Here is a 26058-nt window from a genome sequence, read left to right as displayed (position 1 = left end):
GTGGAAATAGAAAGGGAGGAACAGTTGTCTGAAACTCCTTAAGACTCCAGTATTCCCCTCCCGTGTTCTAGGCACCTAATGGTCCAAGTTAGAAACACAGCCGTTGTCATAGACTACTTCCTTCTTTTACCTCCCACACCTGTCAACTACCATGGCCCTTCACTTCTTCCAAAGGGGGCCCTTTCTCTCTCTTCACTGCCATTATCCATGCTCAGGCACTCATTGTTTCTTGCTTGGTCTTTCTGAACAACGCTTCCGAGTGTGGCATTATCACGTGACAGTTCTTCAGTAGAGTGGGCTGAAACCAGGCTTGACCTGACATAAAAGGGCCGCTAGCATTGGATCTGCCTGCCGGTATCCAGTCTGATGGAAAGTTGTGTTACTTACGTTAGCAGTGCTCCCCCTTCTCTTCCCATTCTGCACATGCTGCTGCCCAGATGTCCCATACATTGTGCCCCAGGCATCTGTCCATGCTGCACTCACTGCTGTGCCATTCTCCCTCCCGACTGCTTTCCAGGGAATCTCTCTGGCCTGCTGTGTCCTTCCCTGACAGCCTGTGCTCATTATTCCTGTCCTGGCTGTCCCCCAGTAGCACAGTGCTGGGACGGCTCTCTCACCAGAATGTAAGCTCCTGGCAGGGCAGAAAACTGTGCCTTAAGAGGGAGTTTCAAAAAGTTCATGGAAGGTGGACATGGTCTTGTAATTGCATTTTCCCATGAACTTTTTGACAGCTCCTCTTAGTTTCTTTGTATTCCAGTTTCTTTGTATTCAAGGCCAGACACAATACCTTCCACATAGCATTCAGTGATTAAGGAAGAAAAACAAGAAAATTTAGAACCTTATTAGATATGAAGAAAAATAGAAGAGAAAGTGATTTTTAATTTTTGAGCCCAGACAACTCAAGTTGGTACCATCATTAACAAATAAATGTCAAGTAAAGGACTGACTTCAAAAAAAATGGTTTTAAATTTGGTTTTCAGTATTTCAACTTTAATATCCATGTATAGTCTCCAAGTGGGAATGTCCAGCAAATAGTTGGAGGAAAGGAATTCTGGACACGTAGAAGACTTAATGGAGCATTCATTTTTTTTAAACCTGTTCCTTCAGTCGAAATTCAAACGCCCCTTATCGGGGTGGCACTGAGTGTGTCTGCCAACCTGGGCATGCATGATGTATTGTCCTGTGTGGGACACAGAGTCCATCTGATGCATCCCCCCCTGGCCGGTGCCTACCTCGGATCCCACATGTCCTTTGCTAACCTGAATGGACATTTTCTATCCAGTGTATTTTAATACATATTTCACCTACGTTAGTTCAGTTGACTCTGGTCTCAGCCTCAAATACAGTTTAAAAAGTAATATACCATCTTGTTATTGAGCTTTTATGAGAGCATAGAAAATTCCTTTTTTTAATTTTTTGAAAAGATTTATTTATTCATTTGAAAGGCAGAGTGAGTTAGGGGGAGGGGCAGAGATTGAGGAAAAGTGGGGGTTGTAAGGGAAAGAGCTTCCAGCTACTGATTCACTCCCTGAAATGCCTGCAACAGCCAGGGCTGGGCAAGGCCAAACCAGGAACCCAGAAATCCGTCTGGATCCCCTAGGTGGATGGCAGGAAACCCCAGTACGGGGCCATCACCTTCTGCCTTCATGGCTGCGTTAGCAGGAAGGATTGAAGCGGAGGAGCTGGGACTCAGACTGGGCACTCTGATAGGGGATGCGGGTGTCTCGAGCAGTGGTTGAACCCACTGTGTCACAACCCACCTCTCCCTCTTCTACATCTGTATAAAAAGACCACATGGTTCTTGAACTAAATAGCCTTCAGACCAGACTGAAATTGGCAACGGTTGGGTTGCAGTCACTGTTTTCCATAGCAGCCCTTCTTCCTGAGCCCTTGTTTCTTTTGTAGGTTGCTGAATAACCATCACGATGACGCATCTAAGTTCATCAGCCTTCTGGCAAAGCCAAGCTGCAGCTCTCTGGAACAGGAGGATTTCATCCCTTTACTTCAGGTAACTTCCGTCTCCTCTGGAAAATATGATTCTACTTTTGGAGTTTCAGAGGCTTTTAAGAAACTTGTCACTATAACATATCATTTGAGCTACACAGATCTAAGGTCAGAAGCCTAGAAGAGAAGTTTTCTCATTTGTCTTAGCAATAAAACCCTTTTGTTAAGTGAGATCTAAAAGAGTCTTTAGTATAAAATAGCTGAACGGGACCACTCCGACTTCCCATGCCACCCACTGTAATAACTGAAGCGGTTTCTGAAGCACTGGAAATTCAAGAAGATAACTTGGAGAATGCCAGCATGGAACATGGCTAAGAACCTGGTAGGAAGCATCACAGCCACAGCTCTTGGACTAAGCAAAGTCCTAAAATGCTCGGTTTCTGATTTTTCAACCCAGGATTTAGTGGAAACAGAAAATTAGAATAGGAAAAAAGGGAGAGAAGATAACTGGAATTCAATTACGCTGAGATCCACAGAGGCCGTTGCTACCGGACTATAAATGTAATCGGGAGAGTGAGAAAAGCTAAGAGGAAAAAAGACCAGAAGTTGTGAAAGCACTTCTGTCTGAGTAATTGAAGGGCAATAGTCTCCAGTCCGTTCGGCAGATTCCAGCCGAGAGCGGTAATTTATAACATTAGCATAGACTCTTTACCGAGCTGGCAAACTCACTCATGTGCAACAGTTTTCACTGATGGAACCAGACAAATGAAACAACAGTGTAATTCCCATTTTTCCTTTTCTATTTGTGCAACTTTATGTGGTGTGCTCATACGTTGTTCTACTTACAGAAAAGGTAAGTCTCAGGTCTGATGGATACCAGCTTTTTGATTTTCTGTTACTATTTGAGTTTCTGACTTTAGCCCTGATGCACCAGGCTGGAGGGGAATTTTAACCTCATTCGTTCCTAAGAGTCCTGCAGTTCTGAGGCTTCACGCAGCACCAGGATAGGGCCGGGGTTGCTGCTGAGACTTCAATCATTCCTAGCCAGAAGAGCCTTTCAGATCTGGGCCATCGTTGCCGCTTCTGTGCTGTGTGTCAGGCTCTGGAATCTTTGGTAAAGAAACCCAGAGCCCATCTTCCTGTAAGGACCACTCAGCTGTTTTCTCTTCAGGCTTAGCTGCCTCCCGGGGAGTGTTGCCAGGCAGCCGGGTCCCATTACTCTTGTTTGCCACAGACTTTCTTGTTTCTGACACACAAAATCCTCCCCTTGTCAGGCCCCTTTGTACTTCCTGTCTCTCTGCCCTCAGATCTCCTGCACTGGATTGGTTACTTCACTCCCAACCAGTGCAGGCTCTGTGCTGACCTCTTCTGGGCAGGAAAAAGAAGTGGCTTAGAAACCTTGGTGGCTTTTGTAACACCCTGTGCATCGCAGGTTTGAATGCAGGGTCCACCAGCTTTTGGCCTACTTGGCCTAGCTGACCACTTTTGAGGTGAAAGAGATCTGCAACAGAAAGAGCCTGTGTGAGGAGCTTTTCTGTGTAGGCCTTCGCATGAGCAACAGTTCAGTATTGGATCTGCTTTTACTGTAGCATTCTTCATAGCTGCACATGTTGCTGGTTAGTACTCTTAATTTCATGTCTAAATGTTGTTTCATAAGCAGATCACAAATTCTTTGATGCTAAGATTTGCCTTTTATTTCTGTTGGATATATCATTGCTTTAGGTTTTCTGGTAAATCCTTGTTGGATATTAGCAAGGATGCCCAAAGAAAGGCACTTTTTAAAAATATGACATAGTTGGCATTTTTCTTTTTGAGTTGCATCAATGACTGCTATCTTTTTCTTTGAGGTCTTTGTTGAAATATACTCGAACAAAACATCAAAATCACAGGTGCACCAGTTGATAAATTTGCACCGTGTGGGCATGTCTATGTAACTAGCACGCAGATGAAGAAACAACTTCCCGCTATCCCCAGAGCTCTGCATGCTCAGCCCAGTCACTGCCACCCACAGGTAGACACCAGCCTGACTCTAGTGAATACCACACGGCATGGCTTTCCAGTTATAACGATAATTCCCCATGTTTAAAACACCAGTGTGGTGCTGCTTGTATGTCCTGGACTTGTTCTTCTTTTTTCTTTTTTTAAAAGATTTATTTATTAATTTGAAAGGCAGAGTTACAGAGAGGCAGAGGCAGAGAGAGAGAGAGGTCTTCCATCCACTGGTTCACTCTCCATATGGCCACAACGACCAGGGCTGGGCCAATTCGGAGCCAGGAGCCAGAAGCTTCTTCCAGGTCTCCCACATGGGTGCAGGGCCCCAAGGACTTGAACCATCTTCTACTGCTTTCCCAGGTCATAACAGAAAGCTAAATCGGAAGTGGAGCAGCCGGGACTCAAACCTGTGCCCATATCAGATGCCAGCACTGCAGACAGTAGTTTAACCACTATACCACAGCACTGACCCCACATTTGGGAATTTTTTAAGACTTTTTACACATAGATACAAATAAATCATAGAATAGGGAAAAGAGACAAATCTTCTGTACAGACTTCCAAATAACTTAGTAGATGCTCCACCTCCAGGAGAGCGTAACTGTAGTGCTTAAGAGTGGGCTGTGATTTCTGTGCATAGTGATTTCTGAGGAGGTGGGGCAGAGTAACTTTAAGGTAGAGGAACCCAATAAATGCCACCTCCACCTGGTGACCAAGGTCAGTATCAGTCATAAATCATGTTGATAGTCTGTATGCTTCATGTGATGTGAGGAAAATGACATGTTACCTCTGAAATCTTTCTCCTTAAAATCCATCAACCCATCAAACTGGAATAGAGGAACAGCCTACACAATACCTGACTAATATGTCTCAAAACTGTCAAAGGTCTTCAAAACAATGCAAATCTGAGAAACCGGCACAGCCAAAGACATGACAGCGAAAATATACATGGGATCCTGGAACAGGAAAACGACTTTATGTAATGCGAACTAATGAACTTTAATAATAATATATCAATATTGGTTTGTTAACTGTAACAAATGTACCATTCTTACATAAAATGCTAAAAGTAAGAGTGCTGTGATTGGAACAGGATCTGGCTCTGGAACTTATAAAGTTTAAACCCCAAAGTCATAGTTAATGGTACTAAAGGGGTAGAAACTTTGATGTTTCTTAGGAGTTAGGCCTGCTTGAGAAGTCCACAGGTCAAATGGGTGTGTATCTTCAGAAGGAAACTCTCACAGGAGGGTTGATTGAAGAGCTGAGTTGGGTCCAGCCACTGTCTCTGCTTCCTGGCTCACACGCTCCACATTCCACTACTGCTGCCCCCATCAGAGGCCATGCCAGTAGGCCCACCTGATCTTGGATTTGAACCTTCAAAACTGCCAGCGAGGTGCCAGTGCTGTGGCATAGTGGGCTAAACCTCTGCCTGCAACACCGGCATCCCATATGGGTGCTAGCTGTAGCTCCAGCTGCTTCTCTTCTAATCCAACTCTCTACTACAGCCTGAGAAAGCATTAGAAGATGGCCCAAGTGCTTGGGCCCCTGTACCCACATGGGAGACCCAGAAGAGACTCCTGGCTCCTGGCTTTGGATCAGCCCAGTTCCGGCTGTTGCAGCCATTTGGGGAGTGAACCAGTGGATGGAAGACCTTTTCTCGCTGTCTCTCCCTCTCTCTCTAACTCTACCTCTCAAATAAATATATAAAATCTTAAAAAAAAAATTGTGAGCAAAATAAACCTTTTCTCTTTGTAAAGTTAGTTTTCTCAGGAATTTCATTATGGAGACAAAAAGCTAATTAACGTAAAGGGAACCTGAGTGAAGGTTATTTTCTCAGTTTTTCTGAGACATTTTAAAGCATACTCTTTGAAAAATAACTACAATATTAATAAAGATTATACAAAACAACTATACAATAAGAAAAATCTTTTCTTAAAAAGATTTTTTTTATTTATTTGAAAGGCAGAGTCACAGAGAAAGAGAGACAGAGAGGTCTTCCATACACTGATTCACTCCCCAAATGGTGACAACAGCTGGAGATGGGCCGGTCCAAAGCCGGGAGCCAATTCTAGGTCTCCCGCATGAAGGCAGGGGCCCAAGCACTTGGAGCATCCTCCACTGCATTCCCAGGCACATTAGCAGGGAGCTGAATTGGAAGTGGGGCAGCCAGGACTCGAACCAGCACCCATATGGGGATGCTAGCACTGCAGACAGTAGCTTAACCAGCTACATCACAGTACTGGCCCCTAGAAAAATCTTTGTCACACTCTATATGGAATCAACCTAAAGTGGATTAAAGACTTAAATGTAAGACCTGAAATTGTAAAACTATTAGACGGATAAAAAGAACAGCCCTATGAACATTGGTATGGAAAATAATTTTTTATATATATGAGCCTAAAAGCATATGCAACAAAAGCAAAAATATGGGATTACATAAAACTAAAAAGATCTGGCACAGCCAAGGAACCAACCACTGGAGTACAGAGACAACCTTTGGAATGGGAAAAAAATATCTGCAAACCATCTATGTGATAAAGAGAAAATCCGAAATAAACAAGGAACTCAAACAACCCAGTAGTAACAAATAACTATTTATAAAATGGGCAAAGTATCTGAGTAGACATTTCTCAAAAGAAGACAGATGAATGATCAACAGGTATTTTTTAAATGCTCAGCACCATTAATCAGAAATGTGAATGAAAGTCACAGATATCACGTCACCTGCTAGGATGGCTTCTGTCAAAAAGGTGGAGTGTGGAGAGAAGGGAACCTCATACACCACTGATGGGAATGTAAACTGGCACTGCCATCATGGAAAACATCAGTAAGGTTCCTCAAAAATATTAAAACTATGAGGTAGAATTGTGATACAGCAGGTTAAGCTACCACTTGGAACCCTTGGATTCTTATATAAGCACTGGTACGAGTCCCAGCTGCTCTGCTTCCAACCCAGTTCCCTGCTAATGCATCTGGGAAGGGAGAAAATGGCCCAGGGACTTGGGTCCCTGCCACCCACATAGGAGACCCAGATGGAGTTCCATAAGCCTGGCCCAACCTTTGCCCTGGAGGCCATCTGGGGAGTAGACCAGCAGGTGGAAGATCTGTCTGTCTCTCTGTCTCTCCCTCACTCTCTATAACTCGGACTTTCAAAATAAATCAATCAGTCTTTAAAAAAAATAAAATAATAAAAGAAAAAGCAGCCTAATCTCAAAGCCAGGGATATGCTCCTTTGAATGCTCCTAGGGGCATGGTGCAGGACCTATGAGAAATAGAATTTATTCTTCGTAGGAGGCCGCTGCAAAAAGTTCATGGAAAATGGAATTAAAAATAAGTTTAGTTTGGCACAAAAAATGCTAAAATTCATGCATTTTTCATAATGTGCATTTTCCATGAATTTTTGAGGGCTCTCATATACACGGATTTCAGAGTTTTTTACACTAAAATAAATTTGTTTTTCCATTCTGTCTCATGAATTTTTAAGGAATCCAGGTATACTATCAGCAATTAACCTACCAGCAATATTTAGATAGCTAAAATATTATAAAGGCATTTAGTTTATAATATCTAAAGTGACATTATAGGTAAACTGTAGAAATTTTATTATGGTTACAGAACAGTGTTAAACAACCTCCATAATGTAAAAGTCAAGATACTACTAACAAAATGTGAAGAACAATGAGAAGAAAAGATAAAATAATAATATGGTGCTATTATTATTCTATATAAATGTAAGTCAAAACACTAAGATGATTGGAATGAAAATTCAGTGTATGAATCCTTTATTTTAGTTTACAAAGATAACCAAGAAAAAAACAAAAACAACCCCAAATATTAGGGTAGGGGAATAGAATGAGACAGTGTAAATAATCTAAAGCCTCCTCTTCCATAGAAAAGACTCAGTAGATATTTTCTAATGTTGGTAAAGCAGTAGAGAAACATTTTTATAATATGGAGTTTAATTACAATTGAGTTTATGTTTAATTATAGCAATAACTAATAAGTCCTAAAAGTGTGAATGATCAGCAAGAAGTGAGGTGTAAAGGTGGCCTTCTTGGGTAGATTAGAAGACTGTTTCTCTGCATAGATACTTTTATAATTATCTACAATCAGCCACAGCTTGAAAATATTAAATGAAGAGTTCCAGAAATAATTCGCAAGTTTTAGATTACATGGCAGTCTGAGTAGTAGGAGGGAGTCTTTCCTCTGTCCTTCCTGGACACAAATCATCTCTTTGTCCAAGCATGTCCACATTTTATGTACTACCACCTGTTAGTCAGTGGTCAGCCAGGTTATCTGGTGGGCAGTGACCGGTGACTGTATCACAGGCTTGGGTTCAGGTGACCATCATGAAGTAGCCTAACCTACATCCCAGTGCCTGTGTCATGCACCTCATTTCATCACACAGGCATCGTTTCATCTTATGTGGTCACAAGAGTGTGTACAGTACAGTGAGGTATTCTGAGAGAGGCTACAGTACAGTATTTTGTTAAAATTGTTCTGTTTTGTTATTATTATTAATCTCTTACTGTGCCTCATTTATAAATTAAACTTTACCATAGTTATGTATGTGGAATCTTGAAAAAATTCATGGGAAATGTGTATTATGAAAATACCAGTATAGGCCGGCGCCGTGGCTCAACAGGCATACCAGGTTCTAGTCCCGGTCGGGGCGCCGGATTCTGTCCTGGTTGCTCCTCTTCCAGTCCAGCTCTCCGCTATGGCCCGAGAGTGCAGTGGAGGATGGCCCAAGTGCTTGGGCCCTGCACCCGCATGGGAGACCAGGGGAAGCACCTGGCTCCTGGCTTCAGATCAGCGTGGTGCGCCTGCGGCCACAGCAGCCATTGCAGAGTGAACCAACGGAAAAAGGAAGACCTTTCTCTCTGTCTCTCTCTCTCTCTCTCACTGTCCACTCTGCCTGTCCAAAAAAAAATACTAGTATAAATTTTTAAATTTTTTGCACAAAAATAAACATATTCTGATATGCTATGGCATATCTGAACAGAATCTAGTTTGAAGCACGAGGAAGGATAAGCCATCAGTTAGCAAAGAGCCCCCATCACAGCAACATGCATTCTAAAATTGAGGCAACAGGCATCAAATTTACCGTGAAACTTGGTCATTGATGCTTTGTGAAAAGTTTATGGAGATCTGGCATTGTGCACAGTGGGTTAAACTGTCTCTTGTGATGCCAGCATCCCATACCACAGTGCCAATTTGAGTCCTGGCTGCCCACTTCCCACCCTGCTCCCTGCTAACGCACCTGGGAAGGCAGCATAAGATGGCCCAATTACTTGGGCCCCTGGAACACATGTTGGAGACTGGAATGGAGTTCTTGGTTCCTGGCTTTGGCCTGGCACTGACCTGCTGTTAGCTATTTGGGGAGTTAACCAGCAGATGGAAGATCTCTGCCTCTCCCTTTCCCTCTGTCATTCTGCCTTTCAAATAAACAAATCTATTAAAGAAAAAGAAAAGTTTGTGGGGATAGTGCCTCCAAAGAAATCAGCAGTTTACAAATGGATAACTTGCTTTAAGAAGCAGTGAGAAGGGGCCGGCACTGTAATGTAGCCACTAAAGCTGCCACCTGCAACACTGCCTTCCCATATGGGTGGTGGTTCAAGTCTCAGCTGCTCCACTTTTGATCCAACTCCCTGTTAATGGCCTGGGAAAAGCAGGAGAGGATGGCCCAAGTCTTTGGGCCCCTGCTACTCACATGTGAAACCTAATGAAGCTTCTGGCCCTTGGCTTTAGCCTGGCCTAACCCTGGCCATTGCAGCCATCTGGAGAGAGAATCAGCGATGGAAGATTCACTCTCACTCTCTCTCTCCCCCACCTCCCTGTGTGTGTGTATATGTGTATCTCCCCCTCTCTCTATAACTCTGACTTTCAAATAAATAATTTTTTTTAATTTCAAAAAGAGAGAAACCCTTCTCTTAAAAAAAATCCAGAGCTGACTCAGATGTTGAAATTAGCCAACAAGTACGTTAAAATATGTCATAATTGATTTCCATATACCCAAAAGCTTGAGTGGAGACATGGAAGATAAACTTTTTAAAAGACCCGAATTGAACTTACAGAGATGAAGGCAGAGGTGTCACAGGTGAAAAATACCCCAATCAGATTAACAGCAGGTTGAATATTGCAAATGAAATTATTAGAAAACTTGAAGACACAGCAATAGAGTCCAAAATGAGACACAGAGACCCAAAAGAAAATGTATAAGAGCATCAGTAAGCAGTGGAACAACTTCAAGCACCCTAACATATGTGTTATGGAGAGGGTATTGTACAATAATAATGAAGAAAAATCTATCAAGTTTGTAACCTGGGTTCCTAGGAAAGACCTAAATTCTTGAAGTTTTCCAAATTATAAGAGTGTCTTTGTTTTTCATGGTGGGTCCTGGGACCATGTCTGAGTTTATATTAATGAAGTAAGTCATGGTGGGCAGTTTGAGGAGGGAGCTAGTCGTGCCAGAATGTGACAAGACGTTGGGGAGTTTAGCCAGGTGATGGGGACAGAGGCTGGGGTGAGGACATTGGGGCTGAGATTGAGTTCAATCAGTTATGCCTACGTCATGAAACCTCACTAACAACTCTGAGCACTGATGCTGGCTTGAGCGTCCCTTGTTAGTGAGGTGCATAATGTGCTTGGAGGGTGAACAGATGAATGGAGAAGAAACCACAGTGTATCTACACAGTGGAATGTTACTCAGCCTGTCATGTGCTACGGTGTGGATGAGCCTTCCGAACATTACGATCAGTGAAATAAACCCAGGCACAAAAATACAAATACTATATGATTCTGCTATGAGAGGAATCTAAGGAATCAGGCTTCTCAAAACAGAAATAGGCTGTGGTTGCCAGGGACAAGGAGGGGCAGAGGGGCATTTGTTTGGTGGGTCTGCAGCTGTCCGTCATGCAGGATCAGGCGAGTGGGAGTCTCTAAGGATATGCTGCACAACAGTGTGTGTGTAGTTGACAGTATTACACTGTAGGGGCGGGCGCTGTGGTGCAGCGGGTTAAAGCCCTGGCCTGCAACACCGGCATCCCATATGACTGCTGGTTCAAGTCTCGGTTGCTCCACTTTCAATCCAGTTCTCTCCTATGGCCTGGGAAAGCAGCAGAGGATGGCCCAAGTCCTCGTGCCCCTGCTGCAGGGTCTTGGCTTCAGATGGGTGGGTGCAGCTCCGGCCATTGCCAACATTTGGGGAATGAACCAGTGGGTGGAAGATATCTCTCCCCTCTCCCTCTTCCTCTCCCTCTCCCACCTTTCACCCTGCCTCCCTCCCTCCCTCTCCCTCTCCCTCTCTGTGTAACTCTTTCAAATAAATAAAATGGATCTTTAAAAAAATTACACTTTATACATGGAAATTGTTGGAAAGGTGAATTGTATGTTTGGTGCTTTTTCCCACAATAAAAGAAAAAGAACTAGGTGGCTCTACTTGTATTGGTATCAGACAAAGGTAGTTTTTGGAGAAGATATTGCTAGGAAATGATAAAGGGATCAAATTTACCAAGAGGACAAAGCAATTCTGAATGTTATGTACCTAATAACAGATCTTCAAAATGTGTGAAGCAAAATCTGATAGACTGATATGAATCCACTGTTAACAACTGTAGATGTCCAGACACTGCTCCCAATAATGAACAAGTAAAGAAAAAAGTACATGTAACACTTGAATAACTCTGTCAACAACCTGACCTTATTTCCATTCATATTATATGTGATCCAACAATAGCAGAATATCCTTTCCTTTTACACGTACACAGAATATTTTCTGATACAGACCCTGTTCAGAACCATAAGACAAATCTCAATAAATTTAGAAGTACAAGGGTACCGCAAAAAGTTCATAGAAAAGGAATTAAAAGGTAAATGATGTAAAAAATTGAAATTCATGGATATAAGGAAAATATGTATTATGACAAAACACGTTTCAAAAAAATATTGCACCGAAATAAACTTTTAATTCCATTTTGCATGAACTTCCTGAAGTCCCCTTGTACTTGTCATATGTTTTCTCTGACCATAATGGAATTAAATTAGGAATGTAATCTCTAATCTATGAAAAATTCCCAAATATTTCATAGCTTCTAAATAGTCCATGGATCAGAGAAGAAATAAAAATATTTAGGAATATTTTGAATTAAATGAAAAAGAAAACATAATATAGCTGCATTTTTATAATACTACTAAAGCTGTATTTAATTAGTACACCTGCTATGGAAAACAGTGTTTTAAGAGATTTCTTAAAAAACTACAAAAAGAGTTGCTGTATGATCTGGCAATCACACTACTTGGTATATGCCCAAAACACTTGAACACCATGAATCAAAGAGATACCTGCATCACTATGTTCATAGCAGTACTGTTCACCATAGCCAAAATTTGGAATCAACCAAGGTGTCCATCATCAGATGAATGGACAAAAAAAATGTGGCATATACACAATGGACTTTTATTCATCTTTAAAAAAGAGTGAAATTCTGCCACGTAGCAAAATGGATGCAACAAGAGGACATCATGCTGAGTGAAATAAGCCGGACCCAGAAAGACAAATATCACATGTCCTCCCTTAAATGTGGAAGCTAAAATTTAATAAAAGGAAAAAGAAAGAAATGTCTGTGTGTGCCAGTATTGCTGCAGTTACAGTTTTGTAAAACTTTGTTTTATACCTTCACCAAATCATCAAATCAACGGTTAAACATGTTCTACTACTCTAGTTTTAATGATTTGTGATTACTTTAAAGCTTAGTGTATATGTGTGAAATGGTCATTTTTCCATTCAGTGACAGCCGTTGTCTATATTCCCACTAAATTATGGTCTTTTTGCTTTTTACTTGTTCAACTTCTCATTCAGTGAAGTATTAGCTCTTTTACTATAATGTAAATTTAAAACATGTTATCTCAAAACCTAAAAATAGGGAGAAGGAAGGAAGGAAGGAGGGAGAGATAGGGAGAGAGGAAGGAAAGGAGGGAAATATCATCATGTTCTTAGAACTGTGTCTACAAATCACATGAATATGTTAAAAACTAAAAATTAAAAGAATACTACTAAAGATGTATTTAATAAATAAGTTTAGTAAGCTTACCAAATGTTATCAATATGCAAAAATCAGTTGTCTTTCTGTGTACTATGAACAGTCAACTAGGAATTGAAAATTTTTTTTTTTGACAGGCAGAGTGGACAGTGAGAGAGAGAGAGAGACAGGAATTGAAAATTTTAATGATGTCATTTATAATACCACTGCAAAACTCTAGCTATTTGTAGATAATGCTGACAAAAGTTGTATAAGCACTGTACACTGAAAACTGCCAGACATGACTGAAAAAAACTGATTTATGAGACTGAAGAGATTGTGTCTCATTTATGAGAGAGAAGACTTGATATTGTTAGGAATTCTACATGAGTTCTGACTCTGAGAACCATAGTACTGTTTCATATATTCTCCTTTCAAGAAATAATTAATTAAAACTGTCAAGATCTTGTGGGAATGAAATCCAAAACAGAATGTAAACAGTAACAGATGAACTGAACTTTATTATAAGTGAACATAACAGCACTGGAGAAAATAGAGAAAGAAATGGAGAAGATGGCAGAATAGTGAGGGTGCACACTGATAGTCCGGGAAAAGATAGTTCAATAAAAATGGAGATACTGTAGTCTCAGGAAAAGGCTCGGGAAAAAATTGCAGAGGAAACTCTTCCGGATCTAGTGGATGTGACATGGAGGACCTTTGGGGAGAACAAGGACGCCCACAGCGTGGAAGACCAGCCACAGAGTCTGTGCGCCAGCACTGGAAGGGGAGGTGAGACAAAAACCTCAGTAACCTGAGACATAGGCGGGGAAAGGCAGAAAGAGCCTAGAGAGAACGAGGCTTGAAGCCCCACTGGGGAAAGTTCACCAGGCTGACTGGAGGAGAGAAAAAAACGAATAAATAAGGGGAACCGGCACGGACACTAGCCTCTCTCTCCACTTGCCTTACAAAGCCGAGCAAGACAGAGAGCAGGCGCCATTTTGGACATATGTAAAGCAGCGCCCGCCATCAGCCAAGCAGAAAAATCTGACTCTGGTGGGGAGAAATAACAGGAGGTTAGGACCTAGTGAAAGTGTGGAGCTAATGAACTGAGACTGTGAAAATCTGACAGTGGGCAAGAGAATTCACCGAGTACACAAACTCGGTAACCTTGGCAACCAGGTGAGAGACTGCAGAGAAATTTGAGACCACACTGAGGGCTGCATAAATCCTTTGTGTGGTCCCTGGGGTAGAGCAGAAAAATACCCACAGGGGCCAGATTTCATACATCAACTACCCTCAATTCCACTCAGCTGTGTGGAATTACTTCCCTTCTGAGTCAAAAAAAGAGAGAGAGAGAGAGAGCGCGCGCGCGCAAGAGAGAACAACCTGGGTGAGTCACCTTTGGCACACCCTTAACACTGAAGAACCAAACAAAGCTCTCTGGCCACACCCATCACAGCCTCTAAGGATCCATCAAAAGCAGACAGTCCACTTAATCTAGAGTCATAGTATAACGAGAAAAAACACCACAGCGAAGAAACCAAAGAATATCTCCAATATGCCAAACAACAAACATAGAAACCAAAGTAACAAGAATAAGGAAGACACTATGACGCCCCCAAATGAAAAAGACACCCCAATTCAAGATTATGAAGATGATGAGATAGAAGAAATGCATGAAGCGGATCTCAAAAAATTGATAAGAACATTAAGAAGTTCTCAAATTCTTGAACTACAGAAATCCGTACTGGACAGGATAGAAAATCTCTCTCACGAAAATGAAATATTAAGGAGGAATCAAAATGAAATGAAAGAACTAGTAGAACATGAAACTGTGATAGTGACGAGAAATCATAATGAAATGAAGAATTCAATAGATCAAATGACAAACACATTAGAGAGCCTTAAAAACAGAATGGGCGAAGCAGAAGAGAGAATATCAGGTTTAGAAGACAGAGAACTGGAAAAAATACAGTCAAACCAAAGAAAAGAGGAAATTAGAAATCTTTAAAAATATTGTCGAGAATCTACAGGATACTATTGAAAAAAATAACATTTGGGTTCTAGGAGTTCCTGAAGGCATGGAGAGGGAGAAAGGATTAGAAGGCCTTTTTAGTGAGATACTAGCAGAAAATTTCCCAGGTTTGGAGAAGGACAGAGACATCCTAGTACAGGAAGCTCAAAGAACCCCTAGTAAACATGACCAAAAGAGATCCTCACCACGACACGTTGTAATTAAACTCACCACAGTGAAACATAAGAAAAGATCCTAAAATGTGCAGGAGAGAAATGTCAGATTACTCTTAGAGGATCTCCTATTAGACTCACAGCAGACTTCTCATCAGAAACCCTACAAGCCAGGAGGGAATGGCGAGTCATAGCCCAGGTACTAGGAGAGAAAAACTGCCAGCCCAGAATATTATATCCTGCAAAGCTCTCATTTGTGAATGAAGGTGAAATAAAGACCTTTCATAGCAAACAGAAATTGAAACAATTTGTTGCCACTCGTCCAGCCCTGTAAAAAATGCTTGAAGATGTGCTACACACAGAAACACAGAAACACAGTCATCTATATGAAAGAAGGTAAAGGAAGAAAACCTACTAGTAAAAGATCATAGGAAGCTCAAAGCATATACTAGAAAATATCTTTGGGAAAATGGCAGGGCAAAGTCACTACTTATCAATAGTCACATTGAACGTTAATGGACTTAACTCTCCAGTTAAAAGGCACAGACTGGCTGAATGGATTAAGGAACAAAACCCATCTGTTTGCTGCCTACAAGAAACACATCTTTCCAACAAAGATGCATGCAGACTGAAAGTGAAAGGTTGGAAAAAGATATTCCATGCCAACAGAAACCAAAAAAAAAGCAGGTGTAGCCATATTGATATCAGAAAAAATAAACTTTAACACAAAAATTGTTAAGAGAGACAAAGAAGAACACTATATAATGATTAAGGATTCAATTCAACAGGAAGATGTAACTATTATAAATGTATACGCACCTAATTTCAGGGCACCGGTTTATTTAAAAGATATGTAAAGGGACTTAAAAGGAGACTTAGATTCCAATACAATAGTACTGAGGGACTTCAATACTCCACTCTCAGAAATAGATCATCCTGACAGAAGTTCAACAAGGAAACAGCAGATTTAATCGACACTATGGCCGAAATGGATCTAACAGATATCTACAGAACTTTCAATCCTACATTTAAAGATTTTACATTCTTCTCAGCAGTACATGGAACCTTCTCTAGGATTGACCACATACTAGGCCATAAAGCAAGTCTCAGCAAATTTAAAAGAATTAGAATCATACTATGCAGCTTCTCAGACCACAGCAGAATGAAGGTGAAAATTAGCAACTCAGGAATCCCTAGAGAGTATGCAAACACATGGAGACTGAACAACATGCTCCTGAATGAACACTGGGTCATAGAAGAAATCAAAAGAGAAATCAAAAACTTTCTGGAAGTAAATGAAGATAACAACACAACATATCAAAACTTATGGGATATGGAAAAGCAGTGTTGAGAGGAAAGTTTATAGCAATAGGTGCCTACATCAAGAAATTGGAAAGGCACCAAATAAATGAGCTTTCAGCACATGTCAAGGATCTAGAAAAACTGCAGCAAACCAGACCCAAATCTGGTAGGAGAAGAGAAATAATTAAAATCAGAGAAGAAATCAACAGGATTGAATAAAAAAAAAATTACAAAAAATCAGCCAAGCGAAGAGCTGGTTTTTTGAAAAAATGAATAAAATTGACACACCATTGGCTCAACTAACTAAAAAAAGAACAGAAAAGACCCAAATCAATAAAATCAGAGATGAAAAAGGAAACGTAACAACAGCCACCACAGAAATAAAAAGAATCATCAGAAATTACTACAAAGAGTTGTATGCGAGCAAACAGGGAAATCTATCAGAAATGGACAGATTCCTGGACACATGCAACCCACCTAAATTGAACCATGAAGACATAGAAAACCTAAACAGACCCATGACTGAGTCAGAAATTGAAACAGTAATAAAGGCCCTCCCAACAAAGAAAAGCCCAGGACCAGATGGATTCACTGCTGACTTCTACCAGACATTTAAAGAAGAACTAACTCCATTTCTTCTCAAACTATTCAGAACAATCGAAAAAGATGGAATCCTCCCAACTTCTTTCTATGAAGCCAGCATCACCTTAATTCCTAAGCCAGAGAAAGATGCAGAATTGAAAGAGAATTACAGACCAACATTCCTGATGAACATAGATGCAAAAATCCTCAATAAAATTCACGCCATTAGAATACAACAACACATCAGAAAAATCATCCACCCAGACCAAGTGGGATTTATCCCTGGTGTGCAGGGATGGTTCAATGTTCGCAAATCAATCAATGTGATACACCACATTAACAAACTGCAGAAGAAAAACCATATGATTCTCTCAATAGATGCAGAGAAAGCATTTGATAAAATTCAACACCCTTTCATGATGAAAACCCTAAGCAAAATGGGTATAGAAGGAACATTCCTCAATATAATCAAAGCAATTTATGAAAAACCCACAGCCAGCATCCTATTGAAAGGGGATAAGTTGGAAGCATTTCCACTGAGATCTGGTACCAGACAGGGATGCCCACTCTCACCACTGCTATTCAATATAGTTCTGGAAGTTTTAGCCAGAGCCATCAGGCAAGAAAAAGAAATTAAAGGGATACAAAATGGGAAGGAAGAAGTCAAACTATCCCTCTTTGCAGATGACATGATTCTTTATTTAGGGGATCCAAAGAACTCTACTAAGAGACTATTGGAACTCATAGAAGAGTTTGGAGGCCGGCGCCGCGGCTCAATAGGCTAATCCTCTGCCTTGTGGCGCTGGCACACCGGGTTCTAGTCCCGGTCGGGGCGCCAGATTCTGTCCCAGTTGCCCCTCTTCCAGGCCAGCTCTCTGTGGTGGCCCAGGAGTGCAGTGGAGGATGGCACAGGTTCTTGGGCCCTATGCCTGCATGGGAGACCAGGAGAAGCACCTGGCTCCTGGCTTTGGATCAGCGCGGTGTGCCGGCCGCAGCGCACCGGCCGCAGGTGGCCATTGGGGGGTGAACCAACGGCAAAAGGAAGACCTTTCTCTCTGTCTCTCTCTCACTGTCCACTCTGCCTGTCAAAAAAAAAAAAAAACAGAGTTTGGAAAAGTAGCAGGATATAAAATCAATGCACAAAAATCAACAGCCTTTGTATACACAGGCAATGCCACAGTTGAGAAAGAACTTCTAAAATCAGTCCCATTCACAATAGCTACAAAAACAATCAAATACCTTGGAATAAACTTAACCAAGGATGTTAAAGATCTCTATGATGAAAACTACAAAACCTTAAAGAAAGATATAGAAGAGGATACCCAAAAGTGGAAAAATCTTCCATGCTCATGGATTGGAAGAATCAACATCATCAAAATGTCCATTCTCCCAAAAGCAATTTATAGATTCAATGCATTACCAATCAAAATACCAAACACATTCTTCTCAGATCTAAAAAAAATGATGCTGAAATTCATATGGAGACGCAGGAGACCTCGAATAGCTAAAGCAATTTTGTACAACAAAAACAAAACCAGAGGCATCACAATACCAGATTTCAGAACATACTACAGGGCAGTTGTAATCAAAACAGCATGGTACTGGTACAGAAACAGATGGATAGATCAGTGGAACAGAATAGAAACACCAGAAATCAACCCAAACATCTACAGCCAACTTATATTTGATCAAGGATCTAAAACCAATTCCTGGAACAAGGACAGTCTATTCAACAAATGGTGCTGGGAAAACTGGATTTCCATGTGCAGAAGCATGAAGCAAGACCCCTACCTTACACCTTACACAAAAATCCACTCAACATGGATTAAAGACCTAAATCTATGACCCAACACCATCAAATTATTAGAGAGCATTGGAGAAACCCTGCAAGATATTGGCACCGGCAAAGACTTCCTGGAAAAGACCCTGGAGGCGCAGGCAGTCAAAGCCAAAATTAACTCTTGGGATTCCATCAAATTGACAAGTTTTTGTACTGGAAAAGAAACAGGAGAGTGAAGAGGCAACCGACAGAATGGGAAAAAATATATGCAAACTATGCTACAGATAAAGGATTAATAACCAGAATCTACAAAGAGATCAAGAAACTCCACAACAACAAAAACAAACAAGCCACTTAAGAGATGGGCCAAGGACCTCAGTAGACATTTTTCAGAAGAGGAAATCCAAATAGCCAACAGACACATGAAAAAATGTTCAAGATCACTAGCAATCAGGGAAGTGCAAATCAAAACCACAATGAGGTTTCACCTCACCCCGGTGAGAATGGCTCACATTCAGAAATCCACCAACAACAGATGCTGGAGAGGATGTGGGGAAAAATGAACACTAACCCACTGTTGGTGGGAATGCAAACTGGTTAAGCCACTATGGAAGTCAGTCTAGAGATTCCTCAGAAACCTGAATATAACCCTACCATACAACCCAGCCATCCCACTCCTTGGAATTTACCCAAAGGAAATTAAATTGGCAAATAAAAGAGCCATCTGCACCTCAATGTTTATTGCAGCTCAATTCACAATAGCTAAGACTTGGAATCAACCTAAATGCCCATCAACAGTAGACTGGATAAAGAAATTATGGGATATGCACTCTATAGAATACTATGTAGCAGTAAAAAAACAATGAAATCCAGTCATTTGCAACAAAATGGAGGAATCTGGAAAACATCATGCTGAGTGAAATAAGCCAGTCCCAAAGGGACAAATATCATATGTTCTCCCTGATCAATGACAACTAACCGAGCACCAAAAAGGAAACCTGTTAAAGTGAAATGGACACTGTGAGAAACGGTGACTTGATCAGCCCTTGCCCTGACTGTTGATGAAAAATTTGATATGTTATCCCTCTTAGTATTTTTTTTGTCTGTTCTACTTAACACTATTGGTTTAATTCTATAATTAATACACAGTTATTCTTAAGTGTTGAAACTTAACTGAAAAGTGATCCCTGTTAAATATAAGACTGGGAATAAGAGAGGGAAGAGATGTACAATTTGGGACATGCTCAAGCTGACTTGCCCCAAACGGTAGAGTTAGAAACATACCAGGGGATTCCAATTCAATCCCATCAAGGTTGCATGTACCAATGCCATCTCACTAGTCCATTTGATCAATTTCTGTTCACTACTGATCATAATGATAGGACTAAGAATCAAAGTGATCACATAAATAAGACTAGTGTCTGAAAATACTAACTGATAGAACAAAAAAGGGAGAGAACAATCCAACATGGGAAGTGGGATACACAGCAGACTCATAGAATGGCGGATGTCCTAAACAGCGCTCTGGCCTCAGAATCAGCCCTTAAGGCATTCAGATCCAGCTGAAAAGTCCATGAGAGTATTTCAGGCATGGAAAGCCAAGACACTCTGTCAAAAAAAGAAAAAATGACCTGAATGAAAGATCTCCGTGAATGAGATCCCAGTGGAAAGAACAGGTCATCAAAGAAGGAGGTACCTTTCTCTGAAGGGAGGAAAGAACTTCCACTTTGACTATGACCTCGTCTAAATATGATAAGAGTCGGTGAACTCAAAAGGCTTCCATAGTTTTGGCAATTCATGACAAAGGGTGATTACTGATGCCATAAACAAGAGTGTCAATTTGTTAAGTCAACAACAGGAGTCACTGTGCACTTACTCCTCATGTAGGATCTCTGTCCTTAATGTGCTGTACATTGTGATTTAACGCTATAACTAGTACTCAAACAATATTTTCCAGTTTGTGTTTCTATATGGGTGTAAACTGTTGAAATCTTTACTTAATATATACTAAACTGATCTTCTGTATATAAAGAGAATTGAAAATGAATCTTGATGTGAATGGAAGGGGAGAGGGAGCGGGAAAGGAGAGGGTTGTGGGTGGGAGGGAAGTTATGGGGGGGAAAGCCATTGTAATCCATAAGCTGTACTTTGGAAATTTATATGCATTAAATAAAAGTTAAAAAAATAATAAGGCCGGCGCGTGGCTTAACAGGCTAATCCTCCGCCTTGTGGCGCCAGCACAGCGGGTTCTAGTCCCGGTCGGGCCGCCAGATTCTGTCCCAGTTGCCCCTCTTCCAGGCCAGCTCTCTGCTATGGCCAGGGAGTGCAGTGGAGGATGGCCCAAGTCCTTGGGCCCTGCACCCGCATGGGAGACCAGGAGAAGTGCCTGGCTCCTGGCTTCAGATCAGCGAGATGCGCCGGCCGCAGCGACCATTGGAGGGTGAACCAACGGCAAAAAGGAAGACCTTTCTCTCTGTCTCTCTCTCTCTCTCTCTCTATCCACTCTGCCTGTCAAAAAAATAAAAATAAAAATAAAAAATAAAAGAAATGGAAAGAGATAAACTAAGTAACTTTTGGGAAGTAGGCGGTGAAGTTGTATGTCACTGGTGTAAGTAATTCTTTTACCTAACCAGGATTGAACAAATAAAGACACTGTAGATAATAAGAGCCAGATTTCTTACTGTCAGGAACAAAAAAGTGGAAAAGGAAAAGAGGAAGGGTAGATGGAACTCGTGATGGTGAGTTGAAATCAATTAACTATGAGATGACATGGTGTTTTATATATACACAGATGCAGAAACTAATGCCCACATATGCTTGTTTCCTGCGTCTACCCAAGGGGGCCTGAAAGCAGTGACCCCTCAGCAGTCATGAGGACATGTGGCACTTAGGTTTGGTTTTTAAATGCTGTTCTCCAATACAAAGAACCAGGGCTGGGATGAGGAAAATGAAAGTTGGAGTTTCAGCTTGCCAAAGTTAGATCAATTTTCTTCTGTATATAAAGATAATCAAAAATGAATCTTAATGAAGAATGGGATGGGAGAGGGAGTAGGAGATGGGATGGGAGGGTGGTTATAGGGGGAAGAACCGCTATAATCCAAAAGTTGTACTTTCAAAATTTGTATTTATCAAATAAAAGTTTTCTATTAAAAAATTAGATCAATTTGAGCAACAAAATAAGTAATGATAGGCAGGGGTGGGAACCTTTATTCTGCCTAGGGCCATTTGCATTTCTATCACATCGTTAGCAGGCCATAAAAAATTATCAGCTTAAAAATTAGCCTCTAGAGATGGATTGAATTTCGAGTTCTACCCTCAGTGGCCTTGGCAGGACCAGACCAAATAACTTTAAACAGCCCATGGGCCAGATGTTCTCCACCCCTGGTAGGATTCTAACCCTAGAATAAAATACCCTTAGGACTATACGGAAATAAATGGGGCAAATAAATGCTGGGGTGGAGAAGGGATATCTCTATATAAAAGAACTATAATTAATAAATGTGGAAGGAATGAGGGACATACAAAACCGCTCTTAGGTAAATATTGCAACATGAATGTTTCAGGTAAAGCAACCAGTGAATGCAAAAATCAGTGGGCAAACGTTTGAGGAGAAATAGATATATTAAAATCGTCTCAAAGTATTGCCACCATAACGTTTACCAGTCATTAAGGAAAAGTCTCCACCGGCCAGTGGAGAATGCAGCAGGCACCACTTGAACCAAGTGTGCCAGAGACATCAGCTACTCCCTGTGATGCACTGAAGGGGACGGCAGCACTCCTGATACACTGCCTGAATCCAGTCACAAGACATACAAAGCCGCACGTCAGATGCTCTACAGCGTGACCAGTTAAAATGCTTGGTTAAAAGCATTGAAATCACTCATTCGAAGATACCAATTGGACGCAAAAATTCAATGCAGTGTAGGATTCGGGAACAGAAAAAGATACAGAGGGAAAACTGGAAATGTGTATAAGGTCTGTAGTTCAGAATTTAACCAAGGTTCATATCCTGGTTGTGATCATTGCGCTGTGGTTTGTGATTTGTACCCATTATGAGATGCTGAGAGAAGAAAGGCCTGAGAAATTCTTGTGGCAAGCACTGTGGTGTAATGGATTAAACCACAGCCTACAGCTTCGGCATCCCATATGGGCGCCAGTTCAAGTCTCAGCTGCTCCCCTCCTTTTTTTTATTTTAAAGGAATTTTTAAATTTTTATTTGAAAGGCACAGTTGTAGAGAGTGAAATCTTCCATCTGCTGGTTACTCCCCAAATGGACAGAACACCTAGAGCTGAGCCAGGCTGGAACCAGGAACCAGGAACTTCATCCCGGTCTTCTAGGTGGGTGCAGGGGCCCAAGTTATTGGGCCATCTGCTGCTGCTTTCCTAGGCGCATTAGCAGGGAGCTGGGTTGGAAGTGGAGCAGCCAAGTCTCAAACCGGTGCCCATATGGGATGCTGGCATTGTAGGTGGAGGCTTAACCTGCTATGCCACAACACTGGCCCTTGCTCCACTTCTAATCCAGCTCCCTGCTCATGCACCTGGGAAAACAGCAGAAGATGACCCAAGGTCTTGGGCCACTGCACCCACATGGGAGACCTGGAAGAAGTTTCTGGCTCCTGGCTGTTGCAGCAATATAGGGAATGAAACAGTGGATAGAAGATCTCTCTCTGTGTCTCTCCCTGTCTCTCTGTAACTCTGCCTTTTAAAAAAAAAAAGATTTATTTTATTTGAAAGAGTTACAGGCCGGCGCCGTGGCTCAACAGGCTAATCCTCCGCCTTGCGGCGCCGGCACACCGGGTTCTAGTCCCGGTCGGGGCACCGATCCTGTCCCGGTTGCCCCTCTTCCAGGCCAGCTCTCTGCTGTGGCCAGGGAGTGCAGTGGAGGATGGCCCAAGTGTTTGGGCCCTGCACCCCATGGGAGACCAGGATAAGCACCTGGCTCCTGCCATCGGAACAGCGCGGTGCGCCGGCCGCAGCGCGCTACCGCGGCGGCCATTAGAGGGTGAACCAACGGCAAAGGAAGACCTTTCTCTCTGTCTCTCTCTCTCTCACTGTCCACTCTGCCTGTCAAAAATAAAAAAAAAAAATAAAAATAAAAAAAAATAAAAAATAAAAAATAAAAAAAAAAAAAAAGAGTTACAGAGAGCAGTAGAGACAGAGAGAGAGGTCTTCCATCTGCTGGTTCATTCTCCAGATGGCCGCAACAGAAGCCAAGAACCAGGAACTTCTTTCAGGCCTCCCATATGAGTGCAGAGGCCCAAGAACTTGGGCCATCTTCTACTGCTTTCCCAGGCCATAGCAGAGAGCTGGATCGGAAGAGGAGCAGCTGGGACTCGAACCGGCGCCCATAAGGGACGCTGGCACTTCAAGCCAGGGCTTTCACCCGCTATGCCACAGCGCCGACCCCACTCTGCCTTTCAAATAAATGAATAAAATAAATCTTTTTTAAAAATTAGAAATAAGTTTTAAAAATAGGAATTTCCTCTATTTTTTTTTTTTTTGCAATTCATTTATAAGTCTGTTTCCAATTAAAAGGTTTAAGAAACAGTAATGTCTATTATTTTTAGATTATTTTGTTGGGTAGGCATAGGTAGCTGCTCTAAAGACCAAAGCAGTGGCCGGCGCCGTGGCTTAACAGGCTAATCCTCCGCCTTGTGGCGCCGGCACACGGGGCGCCGGATTCTATCCTGGTTGCCCCTCTTCCAGGCCAGCTCTCTGCTATGGCCCGGGAAGGCAGTGGAGGATGGCCCAAGTGCTTGGGCCCTGCACCCGCATGGGAGACCAGGAGAAGCACCTGGCTCCTGGCTTCGGGTCAGCACGATGCGCTGACCGCAGCGGCCATTGGAGGGTGAACCAACGGCAAAAAAGAAGACCTTTCTCTCTGTCTCTCTCTCTCTCTCACTATCCACTCTGCCTGTCAAAAAGAAACAAAGCAGATACAACTGATATCCACCTGTTGGTTGATGACCAGCCACCTAAGAGATTACATGCATGTTGGCATTGCTGTTGCCTGTGGTTATTAAATTAACAGTAATTACCTCTAACAAGCACTCTAGGCTCATTCAGAATGCTTTGATTTAGAAAATAAAAACAGTATTTTAAGGTTTTAGTATGTTAATAGTCTTCAAAACAAAATACCGGATTTTAAAATAAAATCCTAAATTGAAAAACAGACTTACCACATAATTATTTTGATAAAAAACTGATGGATATTGGCTGGCTCACCCAACTTCTCATAGACAGAGTTCAGGCTGCTTAGCTACAAGGCAGTTTCTTACAAAAATTTCCCATGTCCTGAGGATAAGGAAGCATTCTCATTGGCTTGTGTCCATCATTTTTTCTGTATAAATATCAATTAGCAACCCCTACCAAGATCTGTTGGATTAATTTCTCTAAGATGGCTAGATATGTTAAAATTAGGGTTAGGGTTAGGGTTAGATAGGGTGAGACATTTAATTCACAGATCACCAAATATAGCTAAATTAAAATCTTAACTTTTTATTGAAATATATTATGCATATGGAAAAGCACATTCAAGTATCCTGTAACAACATGAATTTAATAAAGAATTAAAGTTTAAGTGTATTATTCAATATTCTATAATAGCAATTTTGATCAATTGGTAACTTATTGATAAAATTAAAAATTGGTAAAATCTTATAGGCATACTTGTTATAGGTTTTTTAAATTTGGTTTTGCTTTTGGTCTTTTTTAGGATGTGGTAGATACACATCCTGGCCTTACGTTCCTGAAAGATGCTCCAGAATTCCACTCCCGCTACATCACCACGGTAGGCTGAAACCTCTTTCCCTTTAACGTAACTCCATATGTCACCTATTTTGTTTTGTTTTGTTTTGTTTTGTTTTGAATCACTACCTGGCATCCCAGCTTACAGATCTCTGTGCAAAAGTTACATGGCTATAATGACTATTTTAAGTGGGACAAAGGTAGAGTAAAATTGAATTAATATTTTATTTACCTGTATGTTTCCCTTTTTATATGTGCCCAATGCTTAAAAGAAGTCTCTTATATACAAAAATAAAGATATTCATTCTGTCTGGCCTTATGAGATATAGCTTTTTCTGTATTATGAATTTTGCTATCCCATTGACTTTAATCACTTCCAGATAAGACTGAAAATAATTTTTCAGCATCCTAGACCCGAAGAAGATATGTCTCGAATACCTCTCATTTAGAACTGGAAATGCTCATGTAGTTTGCATGTAATCAGAAAACTAATCCTGTAAGAAT

The 26058-nt window shown here is 41.4% G+C and overlaps 1 protein-coding gene across 4 annotated transcripts in view; it reads left to right on the top strand.

Annotated features, from left to right (window-relative positions):
* The window catches only part of PPP2R3A (protein phosphatase 2 regulatory subunit B''alpha), a 212665-nt gene that overhangs the window by 124805 nt on the left and 61802 nt on the right, over positions 1-26058 (top strand). For all 4 annotated transcript variants that reach the window (XM_062214313.1, XM_062214300.1, XM_062214319.1 and 1 more), the window contains 2 exons: positions 1906-2008; positions 25523-25597. In XM_062214313.1, the coding sequence (XP_062070297.1) occupies positions 1906-2008; positions 25523-25597 (178 nt within the window). The remainder of the gene's footprint in view (positions 1-1905; positions 2009-25522; positions 25598-26058) is intronic.

The sequence above is a fragment of the Lepus europaeus genome, chromosome 2 (genome assembly GCF_033115175.1).
Source record: "Lepus europaeus isolate LE1 chromosome 2, mLepTim1.pri, whole genome shotgun sequence".
Lineage (NCBI taxonomy): Eukaryota > Metazoa > Chordata > Mammalia > Lagomorpha > Leporidae > Lepus > Lepus europaeus.
Note: the sequence above shows the minus strand (reverse complement) of the source record. Positions and strands in the feature narration are given on the sequence as shown.